Source organism: Micromys minutus (genome assembly GCF_963924665.1).
Source record: "Micromys minutus genome assembly, chromosome: 11".
NCBI classification, from domain to species: Eukaryota; Metazoa; Chordata; class Mammalia; order Rodentia; family Muridae; genus Micromys; species Micromys minutus.
The window spans coordinates 42,615,369-42,627,549 of NC_137980.1; the positions used below are offsets into that span (position 1 = coordinate 42,615,369).

A 12,181-nucleotide genomic window follows, 5' to 3' on the forward strand; every position below is an offset into this window, starting at 1 on the left:
CAAAGCAACAATCCAGCATTTCCATAAAATCTGGGTACTTTCACTAATCCCCTTTCTGAACTGTAATTTCCCCCGAGGCTCCTGTCAGCCGGGTGTGGATTTTGTAGGATTTTACCCTTTTTCTTTTTTTTTTTTAAAGACAGAATTATGGGGTCAGCACTTATGACCAGCTCCTGTGGGCGGTGAGATCTATTTTAGATATACGGCAGGATTAGAGCAGGGAGGAATGTGGATTTAATTAAGTTGCTAATATTTAAAGAAAATTGATGAACTCTTGGTTTACGAGTTGTGCCTGCATGAACAGACCCCTTGCATTGGGGGAGGGGGGCTCTTTATTTGATTTGCTTTCTGTTTAAACCCTGGACTCGTTTTATTTGCGTAGCTTCTCTGTCCGTTTAATTGTCTTTAATAAGGAAACCCTACCTCTGCTCGCATTTAATTTTGATTTAATTAGGAGGAAGTAATTAATGGCCCTGTAAATCCCATTTGCAGCCCCCTGGGATGAGGCACCATAGTGCTCTTGTTTTTGGTGTTTATGATTGAGGTTTGGGGATGAGGTGGGGTGGGCGTTCCACCTCAGAAACTGGCCTCTCTGGATGGGGTAGTAAGAACAGGAACACGGTCTCCAACACTGGGTTTGTAGCTGCTTCTCCTGGGCTGTGTGTCTTTAGGTAGGATCTATGCCTTCCTTCTCTGAGCCTCAGTTTGCCTATCTGTTTAATGGGAGAGAATGCAATATACTCGGGAGCTCACAGAAGGGCGATGTAGCAGGCTCTGACATTGTCCACTTGAGCGCCGTAAGAGTTCTGTAACCATCCCCCACTGTCCAGCTTGTGTTCACCTAACACTGAGAGGTGAGGAGACTATTTTTCCCCTTGGAAAGAGGTGACTCTCCAACTCCAGTCTCAAACGAGGCGCCTTGATAGAAATATGGAGGAGAAAACCATCCAGAAATCCCAGACGGCTGGTCTGAAACTCAAGTGACAGCTATGCTGTCCCTGGTCACATAGTCACAATCCAGCCTGTGCTGGGGGCGGCTGTAGACATGAGGACGGACCCTCTGCTGTTCCCGGAAGGAGATTTTGATCTCACACTTTGTGCGCATGCACACACTGAAGCCTGCACACTCAGCTCTCCTGCACCCTGCACACTCCCCGCAGACACCATTAGTGTCTTCCTGTGCCTCCCGAGGAGCTCAGACCCAGGCAATCAAACTCTCTATGTCCCCAAACCCACAGGGCCTGGGGCACCTAAGCACAACAACAAGAGGCTCAGAGGAGATTGACATGAAGGAGCACAGGGCTCTTTCACCATGTGGGCCACATCTGGGAGGGCTTCCTGGAGGAAGAATAAAGTGGGTTTTTGAACTGAGAAGGCACAGGGAGATGGCCTCTAAACCTCCAATGATGACACATCTGTGGCTGATCCATTGTTTCAGGAGGTTGGTAGGGTGACAGAAGAGGAATGCCCATCCACAGTAAGAGCCTACTGTGTGCTGTGACGTCACTTATATTATCTTATGAACCTGCGGGATATGTTGGTAGCAATGGCAGTCCCATCTACAGACGCAAACACTGAGGCTGTGAGAAGCGTGGCAATTCACCCGGCTGGGGCAAAGCTGGTGCTGGCGTGTGGCTGCTCCTGACTTGTGTGATTTGTGCTCTTTTTTACAAATGGTTGAGCTGAGATTAGGGGAGAAGGGCAGGGCAGAGACTGGCATCAGAGACCCAGTTGGTGGTCCCTCCCCCTGATTCTCATCCTCCACTGGGAGCATTGTGAGCTGACCATCTGTCTCCTTTAGGCTGCAGGAGGATAGAAGAGCACTCAGGAGTCCAGTGGACTAGGTTCACCTTGGTCATTTCTTATGGAGCATGCAAAGGCATCTGCATACTTCGTGCTTACAACCCACAGCAGGAGAAATACAGTAGGTGCTCAGTAAACGAGAGAGTCAGCCTCCAGCTGCCATGAACTGTCTTCTAGGGCTGAGCCAGGATGTAGCCCAGCCCAGCACCCATAGCTCTGAGCTCTTAGGTCTTCCATCTCTGGGCTGATTGGCAGTCTGACCCTGTAGTTCCTTATGAACAGCTACTGGACCTCAGTGTGAGTGCTATGTCACACTTCACAGAACATCGATAGCATCGATCTGGGTTCTGCTTCCTCCTCCCTACCCCCCATTGAGAGTGGAAAGAAGATCTGTGGGAAAATATCAGAGTTCTGTAATATCAGGGTTCGGAGAGTAGGGGGAGCGGAAGGGTCACAAGTTCAAGGTCATCTTCAGGTACTTAGTGAGTTTGAGGATAACCTGGGCTACATGAGACAATGTCTCAAAAAAGAAGAAGGAGGAGAAAAAGGAGAAGGGGAAAAAGGAGGAGAAGAGGAAAAAGAAGGAGGAGAAAAAGAAGTGGAAGAAAAAAAGGAGGAGGAAGAGGAGAAAAGAAAGAAAAATGAGAAGGAGGAGGAGGAGGTGGTGGTGGAGGAGGAGGGGGAGGAGGAGGAGGTGGAGGAGGAGAAGAAGGAGAAGAAGAAGAAGAAGAAGAAGAAGAAGAAGAAGAAGAAGAAGAAGAAGAAGAAGAAGAAGAAGAAGAAGAAGAAGAAGAAGAAGAAGAAGAAAGGAGAAAAGCAAATTCAAGGGATGTGAGACCTTGTACATTTGTATATCATGAAGATCCAGAATACAGGGAGAGAAGGCACCACTGTGGCCAAAAGGCTTGGGCCATGACCAACATGTGTTCATTTCATCTTTACTGTGACTCGTAAAAAAGACTTGACCACCTGAGGTGGAGAAACAGCACTCGGAAGGGCAAAATGAACCCACCCACGGCCGTGATACCTGCACGCTTAGCTTCTGTAGGTCACGTGACAGAGATTACTGCTATCCCTGTCCACTAGTCTCCTCATGTGAGACATGTGGTAGTTGTTTTACAGGCAGTGACGTACACTGTTGAAGATGACAGCTGCTCAGATTTTCCCACAATCCCATCTCTTCTACCACAATGCTCCCGAGTGCTTGCTGATCGAATAAACAGATGTCCAGTCAAATTGGGAAGTGGCAAGAGGCACCGTCACAGAGGCCACATCCTTCTTTCCCACTGTACCTCCCTAGGATAAGGTGATGGAAGAGTACAAACAAACAGAGACAGGTCCCCTCATCCCAGGCGCTGCCGATGATTCAGGGCCGACGTCTGAGATAATTTTATTGGGGGCATTAAACTGAGTTATGAGGTTTTTACAATCCAGCCACTTATAAGAAATCTATTAACAGTAACTGGACAGGAAGAAGGAGCCCAGGACGGGCATTAATTGGGGCAATCTATAACAGGATGGGGACCCGGAAAGGTTCCACCAGACGCCTCCATTTACTCCCGGCAATTTCTGCTGAGAATCAGCAGAGTCGCCAAAAAGAGAGAGATGCCCATTAATCGGCTAATGAAATATGAAAATGTTTATGGGCCATTCAATCTTCCAAATGGCACTTCTATGATCCACCTTTCAGACGCAAAGTTCTACCACAGAATTTACACCTCGGCTCCTCCTGCGGGGCTGGGTGGGCTCTCCTCTTGATGAGTTCTCTGGCACCTGTTCTGAGGATGAGGGGGCTGGAGTCTGCCACAGCCAGGCCTCAAAAGTGCCTTGGGGACTGTCTCCTTCACGCCCCATCTCCACAGAGTCTCAGAGAGGAGCAAGGGATACTCAGTCGCTGGCTTCATCCAGATGGGCTTTCTTCTGCTTAGGGCTGCTTGGAGATTTGGGCATTGAAGGGTAAAGTCTCTTTTTGCAAGAGAACAGGCTCTTGCCGGTCCCTACCCCAAGAGATGCCTGTGCAGTGGAAACAGCCTGCGGTCTGGCGCCTAGCCATATCAGGGGAAAAAATCCCAGTTATAAATAGTGAATGCTTAGTGTAGTCACGCCTTCTGCATATCAGAGACTTAATGTGTCTCAGGCAGGGCTAAGTTTTAGCTGGCACCAACAGGTATATTTGTAGTGATTACTAAAAAGCCAAAAGCTTCCATACCTTCCCTAAATAGACTCCCTCTGCTCCCGACTCTGCCTTTTGGACCTTTTTGTAACCAGCATCCACAGGGGTCACACACAGCTCAGTGGGGCCTAGATCCAGCCTGTCCTACAGTAGCATCCTACCTCTGTGCTGCTGCTCCTGGGCAGCTGGCAAGGACCTTGGAGGACTGTCACCTCAGCTCCTCTGGGAGGATACGCTGCATTTCAGATGCAGTTGCAGGCTCGGAGAGGAACAGTGACTTATGTAAGACACACAGGGGGTGTTGCTGGAGTCATGGCTGACCTCTTCCTCTGGGACCCTCTGCAGAGACTTTAGAATAAAGTAGAGAAGCCCAGGGAGGGAGCTCTGGGCAGGAAGCAAGGCAGCTCTCAAGTGGCTTCCCTACGCAAATGAAAACAAAAACCAAAGCCTGCAAAGTTTACCTGAACAGGGTTCGTTTTAAAGACTCCTAATCTAGATAAACGTGATCCTCACTCTGTGGGTGCCGGTGCCTCTGCGATCACATCTCTCTTCCCCCAACTCCTGGTACCCACAAAATGGCACGTCATGGGCTTACTCTCCATACAAAGAGATCTGGCATAAAGCCAGGGGAAGACGGAGGTGCAAAGTGAGGTCACTGAGCAGCGCAGAGCTTGTGAACTGGGAAGCCCCACCCCAGAGTGGGTGAGTCAGGGCCACTCGTAAAAAGCAGCCTGTGTCCTTCACGTGCACATGGAGGTTTGAGAAGCACCCAGATGGTGATCTTGCAAGGTGTCACCCAACGATGATCTGATGCACTCAGAGATCTTGGGGGGGGATGGGAAGGGATCCAGGAAAAGCTTTCTGGACAGGTCAGCAAGTGAGCAGAGCCTTGTACAGTGAATGGATTTTCAGTAGGCAGGGAAATAAGGATGAATAGGTGCTTGCTCCAGGACTGGAGCAATAGCTCAGTGGGTAAAGTCCTTGTCTTGGAAGCATGAGGACATGAGTTTGATTCTTCTCCAGAACCCAAGCATGGTGACGGTGACATACACTTGTAGTCCATAGCTAGGGGACAAGAACAAAGAGATCTCACCCGTCAGCTTTCTTCAGGCCAAAAATAAAACCTGGATGACACCTAAGGATGTCCTCTCACACCCTCCCGATGAACCACAACATGTGCTAGAGCACACACACACACACACACACACACACACACACACACACACACAAGTGTGCACATACACAAACACACAGTACAAGCCGCAGGGTTATGCAAACTGCTGTCCTGAACTTTATTTCAAAGATAACAGGAAACATGGGAGTTTTTCCGAGCAGGGGTGGGGTGGGGTGAGGTAGTGGTTATCGTCTGAAGCTGATGGATTTAGGGGGTCCAGCTGGAGTAGGGTGAATCCCAAGTGAAGACTTTGTTGAGGGTGTGAAGCTCAGATTGGCACAGCTTCTGGACCTCTCCGTGTTTGGTTGAAGGAGAGATGCGCTTAGGAAAAGGTCCCCCCATGGGACTCTATGGGGTTGTATCAGAGAAGAAATCTCCTTCCCTGGCGTTCACCCTGCCTTCTTCAACCCCCAGATCCACTCGGATTCTGACGAAGGCGACGGGACCATCAAGTACACCATCTCTGGCGAGGGTGCAGGGACCATCTTCCTGATTGACGAGCTGACGGGTGACATCCACGCCACAGAGCGCCTGGACAGGGAGCAGAAAACCTTCTACACACTCCGGGCCCAAGCCAGGGACCGAGCCACCAACCGTCTGCTGGAGCCCGAGTCGGAGTTTATCATCAAAGTGCAGGACATCAACGACAGTGAACCACGCTTTCTCCATGGCCCCTACATTGGCAGTGTGGCCGAGCTGTCACCTACAGGTGGGCTGGGGGGATGGGTGAGGCCTGGGGTCGGGATGCTCCAAGGGAGGCTGTCATGTGTTGGTTGAGTCCTGATGGAAAGGGCGGGAGAGACAGAGTAGCTACCCCTGGTGCAGAGGACAGCCAGGAGCAGGGCTCACTGCCAGCTATATGACACATGACATCAGCTACATCCATACACCATGTGGACATGAGCCTGTGGATTCAGTGACAACTGAAAACTCAGGTACAGCTACGCATTCAAGCCTAGTTGTGCATGCAAGCTCAGCTGGACACGTGCACACTGTATGCTCAGAGAAACAGCCCCGCATGTTAGCCATGCTTGACATGGTTACGGCTCTTCTTCCAAGTCCAGCTGCTCGTAGACACAGTCTCTGCACAGCTGCAGGCTCATCTCCAAGTTAAAATGGCAACAACCAGGCCAGCTCAGATCTGAACACGATCTCACCCATGTGCATAGCCACCCACCACAGGCACAGGAAATGACCCTCAGACAAAACAAGCTACTGGACAAACAGCTTCCGTGGTGACCACAGGGGAAGCGTCAGCCAGCTTCATCTTGCTGGGTTCAGCTGGAGACACCCATGTTGACAGCTTTGTTCATTTGATTGGCTTGCCCCAGCTTAGACACCCTGCTGCCTGGGGAGTCTAGCTCACATCAACACTCTGAGGCACAGACTGAATTAATTCCTCTTTGCTGGGTGGGGCTGCAGGCACTCAGGGGCACTACACACACCCACCTCTAGAAGTTTCCAAAGAAAACACACAGCTGCCTGTAGAAGAAGTGAGACAGACTTGTTCAGCATACATCTGGATAGAACACCGTGCCTAGAATGAACATAGGATGCCTCTGCCCTACCCACACGTGGTGGGATTCCAGACAGCTGTCTAGATGGTCATCAACACTCCACTTTGCCCAGGCTCCTGAGTCTCTAGTGGACACTGACTGAGACACGGGTTGTGGGTCTCAGACTGCCACCTCTTCCTCATCATGTTAGTCAAAGGAGTCTGCAAGTCAGACAAAGAACAGTATCCTGGGTCCTAGGGCATCTGCTCTGGAAGATGCAAGCTGGCTTGGCCTTTCCCTGGGTCTCTAGCCCTGTGGCTTCGTATGAGAAGCCAGGACACTTAGACCTGGGGGAAGGTACAGTCAGCCTCAGTGTATCTACGTTAGACCAAATCTGGATCAATAGGAAGATTGCTGGTATTCAAAGGGAACTATGGGTCAGAGAAAATAGGGGGCACAAAACAGTGGAAAAATTGAGTAGTGGGGATGTAAGCCCTGCATACATGTGTATTTGACATGTACATGCTTGCTAGATAAGCAGTGCCTGGAAATCTCGTTGTTCCTATGACTAGCCAGGTGTTTGTTGGCACATAGTATTTGTTCATTTAAAGTGAATTTTTTGAATGCCTACTATGTGCTAGGCATGAGAGGAATAGATAGACAAAAGCCTATAGACTCACCAGCAGCATGTTCTGGCTAGAGATGGAAGACATTAATGAACAGGGAAATAAATGGTTGGTGCAGTAAGGCCCCTCCGAGGTGATGTTGGAGCAGTGAGGAGATGGCTATTGTGGGGGAAGAGCATGAAAAGCAGAATGTGCAAAAGCCCTGGGGTTAAGTTCCCTGAGTATCACAGAGCCATGCACATAGTAGTTAGGGCTTGATCTTTATTCTGCACATGCTAGACCCACTGTGATGAGTCCCCTTCAGAAGAATGATAGGGTCTGACCTAGTTTTCACAGGATCTCATGACTGTTCCATGAGGAAGGAACAGGTATGGGGAAGGCAGAGTCAGGAGCTGGTTGCTCAGAAGGAGGACAATGCAGTCACCAAGATGGAATATGGTGGTGGCATCTCTCAAAGTGTCACTAGAAGGGACATGGAAATGAGGTCGCTGGTGGAGGTATTTTGAGAGCTAGGCTGGAGGCGTTAGCTAATGGATTGGATGTAAGGTAGGAGAGAGAGAACTCATGCCTTACATTGAGGGTTTTGACCTGAGCTGTGAACTCAATGGAACTTCCATTTCCTGAGCTGGAAGAAGAGCTCTGGGAGACAGAGGAAAGTGGGGGTTTGGCTGGTCTGGTTTCTGATGTGCTAAGATGGAAGGACTTGTTTGGAAGCAAAGCAGAACTCTTTAAACCATCCATTGAATAAACCAATTCATCAGGGAGCTCTGGGTTGGGAGATACCCAGGAGGTTGTCAGTGGCAAAGACCCAGAACATTCCGGAGTCACCAAGAGCTTGGATATGAATTGTGTAAATGGGCTCCAGGAGGCAGTGGTGTGTTCAAGGTCACAAGCAAGTCAGAGGCAGCTTGAATCCCCAACTTCCCAGGCCCAGCAACCCTCACCTGACCTCTGGCCTTGTCTGTGCTTTCCCAAATTGACATGTGGGCTTCTTTAAAAAAAAAAAAAAAAAAAAAAAAAAAAAAAAAAAAAAAACTAAAAAGTTAAACACACACATTGTCTTAGTCAGGGTTTCTATTCCTGCACAAACATCATGACCAAGAAGCAAGTTGGGGAGGAAAGGGTTTATTCAGCTTACACTTCCATATCACTGTTCATCACCAAAGAAAGTCAGGACTGAAACTCAAGTAGGTCAGGAAGCAGGAGCTGATGCAGAGGCCATGGAGGGATGTTACTGGCTTGCTTCCCCTGGCTTGCTCAGCCTGCTTTCTTATAGAACTCAGGTTTACCAGCCCAGGGATGGCACCACACAAAATGGGCTGGGCCCTTCCCCCTTGATCACTAATTTAGAAAATGTCTTACAGCAGCCTTTCCTCAACTGAGGCCCCTTTGTGATAACTCCAGCTTGTGTCAAGTTGACACAATACCAGCCAGTACACACATATACACATACACATACAGAGATCATCAGACAGCTTCTGGGACTTGGCTCTTTCCTTCCACTGTGGGTTCTGAGGATTGAGCTCAGATGTGCTCAGACCCGCATGACAAGCACTTTTATTGGCTGAGCCACTTCACCAGGTCATTCGTCTGCCCCCTCTGAGGCAGTCTTACCTCTGCTGCTGTGCTCTGTACCCTGGGCTAACTGGCCCCTGAGCTTCCAGACGGTTTTCCGGTCTCTGTCTCCCATCTTACCGTAGAAGTGTCCAGATTTCACATGTGTGCTACCACATCCTGACTCCATGTCGGCCGGTGGCTCTAATGCCAGTCACCAGGCTTGTATAGCCAGTGCATCTGCCCACTTAGCTGTCTCTCTGACCTGCATTCTCTTGCACAGAAAAGATCAGAAAGCTTGAGAGAACTGATGCTAGGAAAGGAAACAGGTATTACACCTAAGTGACTTTCAAGAAAGTTCTGTCTACCACACTGAGAAGAAAGGCTGGGTCTGGGGCTCACAGGAGCAGGCCACATTCGCCAAGATGGCCAGTGATCTCCACCTCACCCTCACTGACCAGCATGCCAGAGCTGTTGTTAGCACCTCATTGAACCCAGGGGAGTACCAGGTCCCAGAGGGAAGAGATGGTGCACCCGGTGAACTGAAGCCAGTGAGGGCTAGAACTAACCCTGCCATTGTTTTCTGGATTGTCAGAGAGGCAAGGGTCCATGTCGCTCAGATGGGGAAGCTGAACTCCTAGGGAAGGACAGGAGTGCATCCCAGGTTCCACAGAGTGTAGGAGGCACTGGCCTGAGTCCCAGCCTGAACTCACATAGCACTCAGAAGAAAGGCAGGCAGGGTGACTCACTCTGGACAAGCTGGGGAACCAAGGAGGGGGCGGGAAAAGGCAGAAATTAAATTAGTTGATTTTATTTGAGTAACTTTTTGAAGAAGCAGATCCGGCACTGGGTGCTCATGGAGACTCCAGGCAGCTTTGAAAATCAGTCACAATTAACTGAACCTGCTGATCAGGGCTGAGCAGGGCTGAGCAGGGCGGGGCCGACAAGCGGCAGTGGATGGGGCAGCTTCCGAGAGATCAGAGGGAGCAGGAACGCAGCTTGCGACATGAAAGGCAGCTGTGCTTGCAAATTAAACCACTCAGAGCTTAAAAGAGAAGGAAAGTGCGCCCGGGGCCATTGAACCACGCTTCTGGGGGGGGGGGAGCATGCCAGCCCACGCTGGGGCTGCTGCAGAGAAGCAAGTCCTCAGCAGACAGTTGGTGGGCCGACACCCCCATAACCTTGAACAAGCCCCTGCCCTCCCCAAGGGGTCAGAGTTACTTTCTGAGCACTGGGGCTCCTTCAACTGGCACAGGCAGTTGTGCCCTGCATTGGTAATCCAGTGAGTGGTTGATAGGAACCAGACTGGCTAGGATTTGGTAGAAATTCTTCCCCCTTTTAGATGTATGTTAGGGTGCCGATGTGTGTGTGTGTGTGTGTGTGTGAGTGTGTGAGTGTAAGTGTGCATGACACTGTGCATGGGCAAAGAAAGGCAGAGGTCATCCTCCTGTGTTGTTCCTTGCCTATAGCTTGTCTTTTGTCTGCCCCTATATGGCCGAGCTAGCTGGTTGTAAGCTTCCAATGACGATTCTCCTCTCTCCATCCCCCATCTTGCTATAGGCACACGGGGACTACAAATGGGTACTATCTCATCCAGCCTTATGTGGGTCTGGGGATTAGAACTTAAGTCCCCACATTTGCACAGCAAGCGCCTCATCCGCAGAACCGGAAACCCTCGTTTTATGACAGTGTTGAATCACACACTGAAAGAAGGGACCGGAATGAAAGAGCAGCAGGAAGCAGGGTTTTCCAACTCAAATTACCCAGAGTGCTAGTTGGTACCGGTTGCTGCATCTATCCCCCCAGGGTTTCTTTCTTTGCAGTGCTGAAGATCAACCTTAGCATGTACACAACAGGTAAGCACCCTACCACACAGAGCTCCACCTCAGCCACACCCCCAGGCTTCCAATACAGCAGGTCTGACTGTGAGAAATGGTAACAAACTCACAGGAGCTGCTGCTACTGGGTTGGGTACCACACTTGAACTGCCACCACATTTAAAGAACATTGCGGGTGCAGGGAGCTATGGGCACAAAGATTCTAGGACAGGCTGTGTTCATCGCATCCTTAAAGGTTTGCCAGAAGAAGAGATGGGAACGGGGCAGTGTCTGGGTACCTCCGAAAACAGGTCTTAAGCTGAAGTACCTAAGGGCTTCGTGTTTGGTGGTGGCTGAGTGAGATGGAGTCAGAGAGGTGATAAGACTAACACATACTTAAAAAGAATGGTCTAGCTTATCTTGATATATATAGAGAGAGACCAAGGGCAGAAAGAGAGAGGTGAGGGGGGCAGCAGGTGAACAGGTAAAAGGCAGTGAAAAAGAAGAATGCCAGCAAATTATTTCAGAACCAGAGGCCATGGGGTCAGGGCACGACTAGATATGGGAGAGAGAGGCATGAGCTCTGAGCAGCTCAGTATTGGAGCTGCCATTAGGAGGAACAAGTTCATCCTCAGTCTGGTTAGGACCAGGGTATCCTCCATAAACACAGGTGGAAATGCCTGGGAGACACCTGGCTCTGAGTCTGAATACTGTCCTAGAATGATGTTAGGACACACATGAGCAGAGGAAGAGACAAAAGCTTGGGGCTTCATAAAGTTGACGAGCAGTGAGTCTGGACAGAGAAGCGCTTACTTCTGTGGTCTTTCAGTGCAAGGGGCCCCCAGTACCTCCCCTAGGGTATGAAACCTGGCCCAGATACAGTGAGAGGATTTCTTCATCTTCCAGGATAGTCGAGTCTTCCAGGATAGGAGAGTCTCCTGAGGTTTCCAAACAACTGTATGCAAAATACTGTGCTTAGCACCACTGAGAACACAGAGCCAGCATTTAGGAGGCAGACAGAGACAGACGGATCTGAGTTCAAAGCCAGCCTGGTCTACAGAGTTAGTTCCAGGACAGCCAGGGCTACCCAGATAAAACATTTTTCTTTAAAAAAAAAAAAAAAAAAAAAAAGGAAAGAAAGAAAAGAAAAAAAAAGAAAGAAAGAAAACAAGCACAAAGCCTGATTTCAATCTGTGTTTATCAGCCACTGCTTTATTCTGTGCACTGCAGGAATTGCAAAGAACAATGAAATTTGCCAATGTTTATTAGCACCCACTATATGCCTGGTGTCCAGTGTACTTGCTCTGAGATCCTGTAATGAGTCACCCGAGGACAAGGACATAGATAATGTTTGCTGGAATTTACATGGTATTGAGCCCCACAGACAGAAAAATGAGCAGACACTCGGGATTCCTGGTACCCATTTCACACACTGCACACTCACTGTGTGTGCACACTGCACACTCACTGTGTGTGCAGGGTCACGGTGCTCAGATAAACAGGGCACCATCCCAACCTCAGATTAGCTCTGTGTCGGC

At 49.6% G+C, this 12,181-nt stretch overlaps 1 protein-coding gene across 1 annotated transcript in view; it reads left to right on the plus strand.

The window, feature by feature from the left end:
• CDH22 (cadherin 22) overlaps positions 1-12,181 on the plus strand; it is a gene marked incomplete at both ends in the record, with an annotated part of 64,214 nt that overhangs the window by 3,965 nt on the left and 48,068 nt on the right. The window contains one exon of the mRNA XM_080925716.1: positions 5,565-5,859. Coding sequence (XP_080781842.1) covers positions 5,565-5,859 — 295 coding nt within the window. The remainder of the gene's footprint in view (positions 1-5,564; positions 5,860-12,181) is intronic.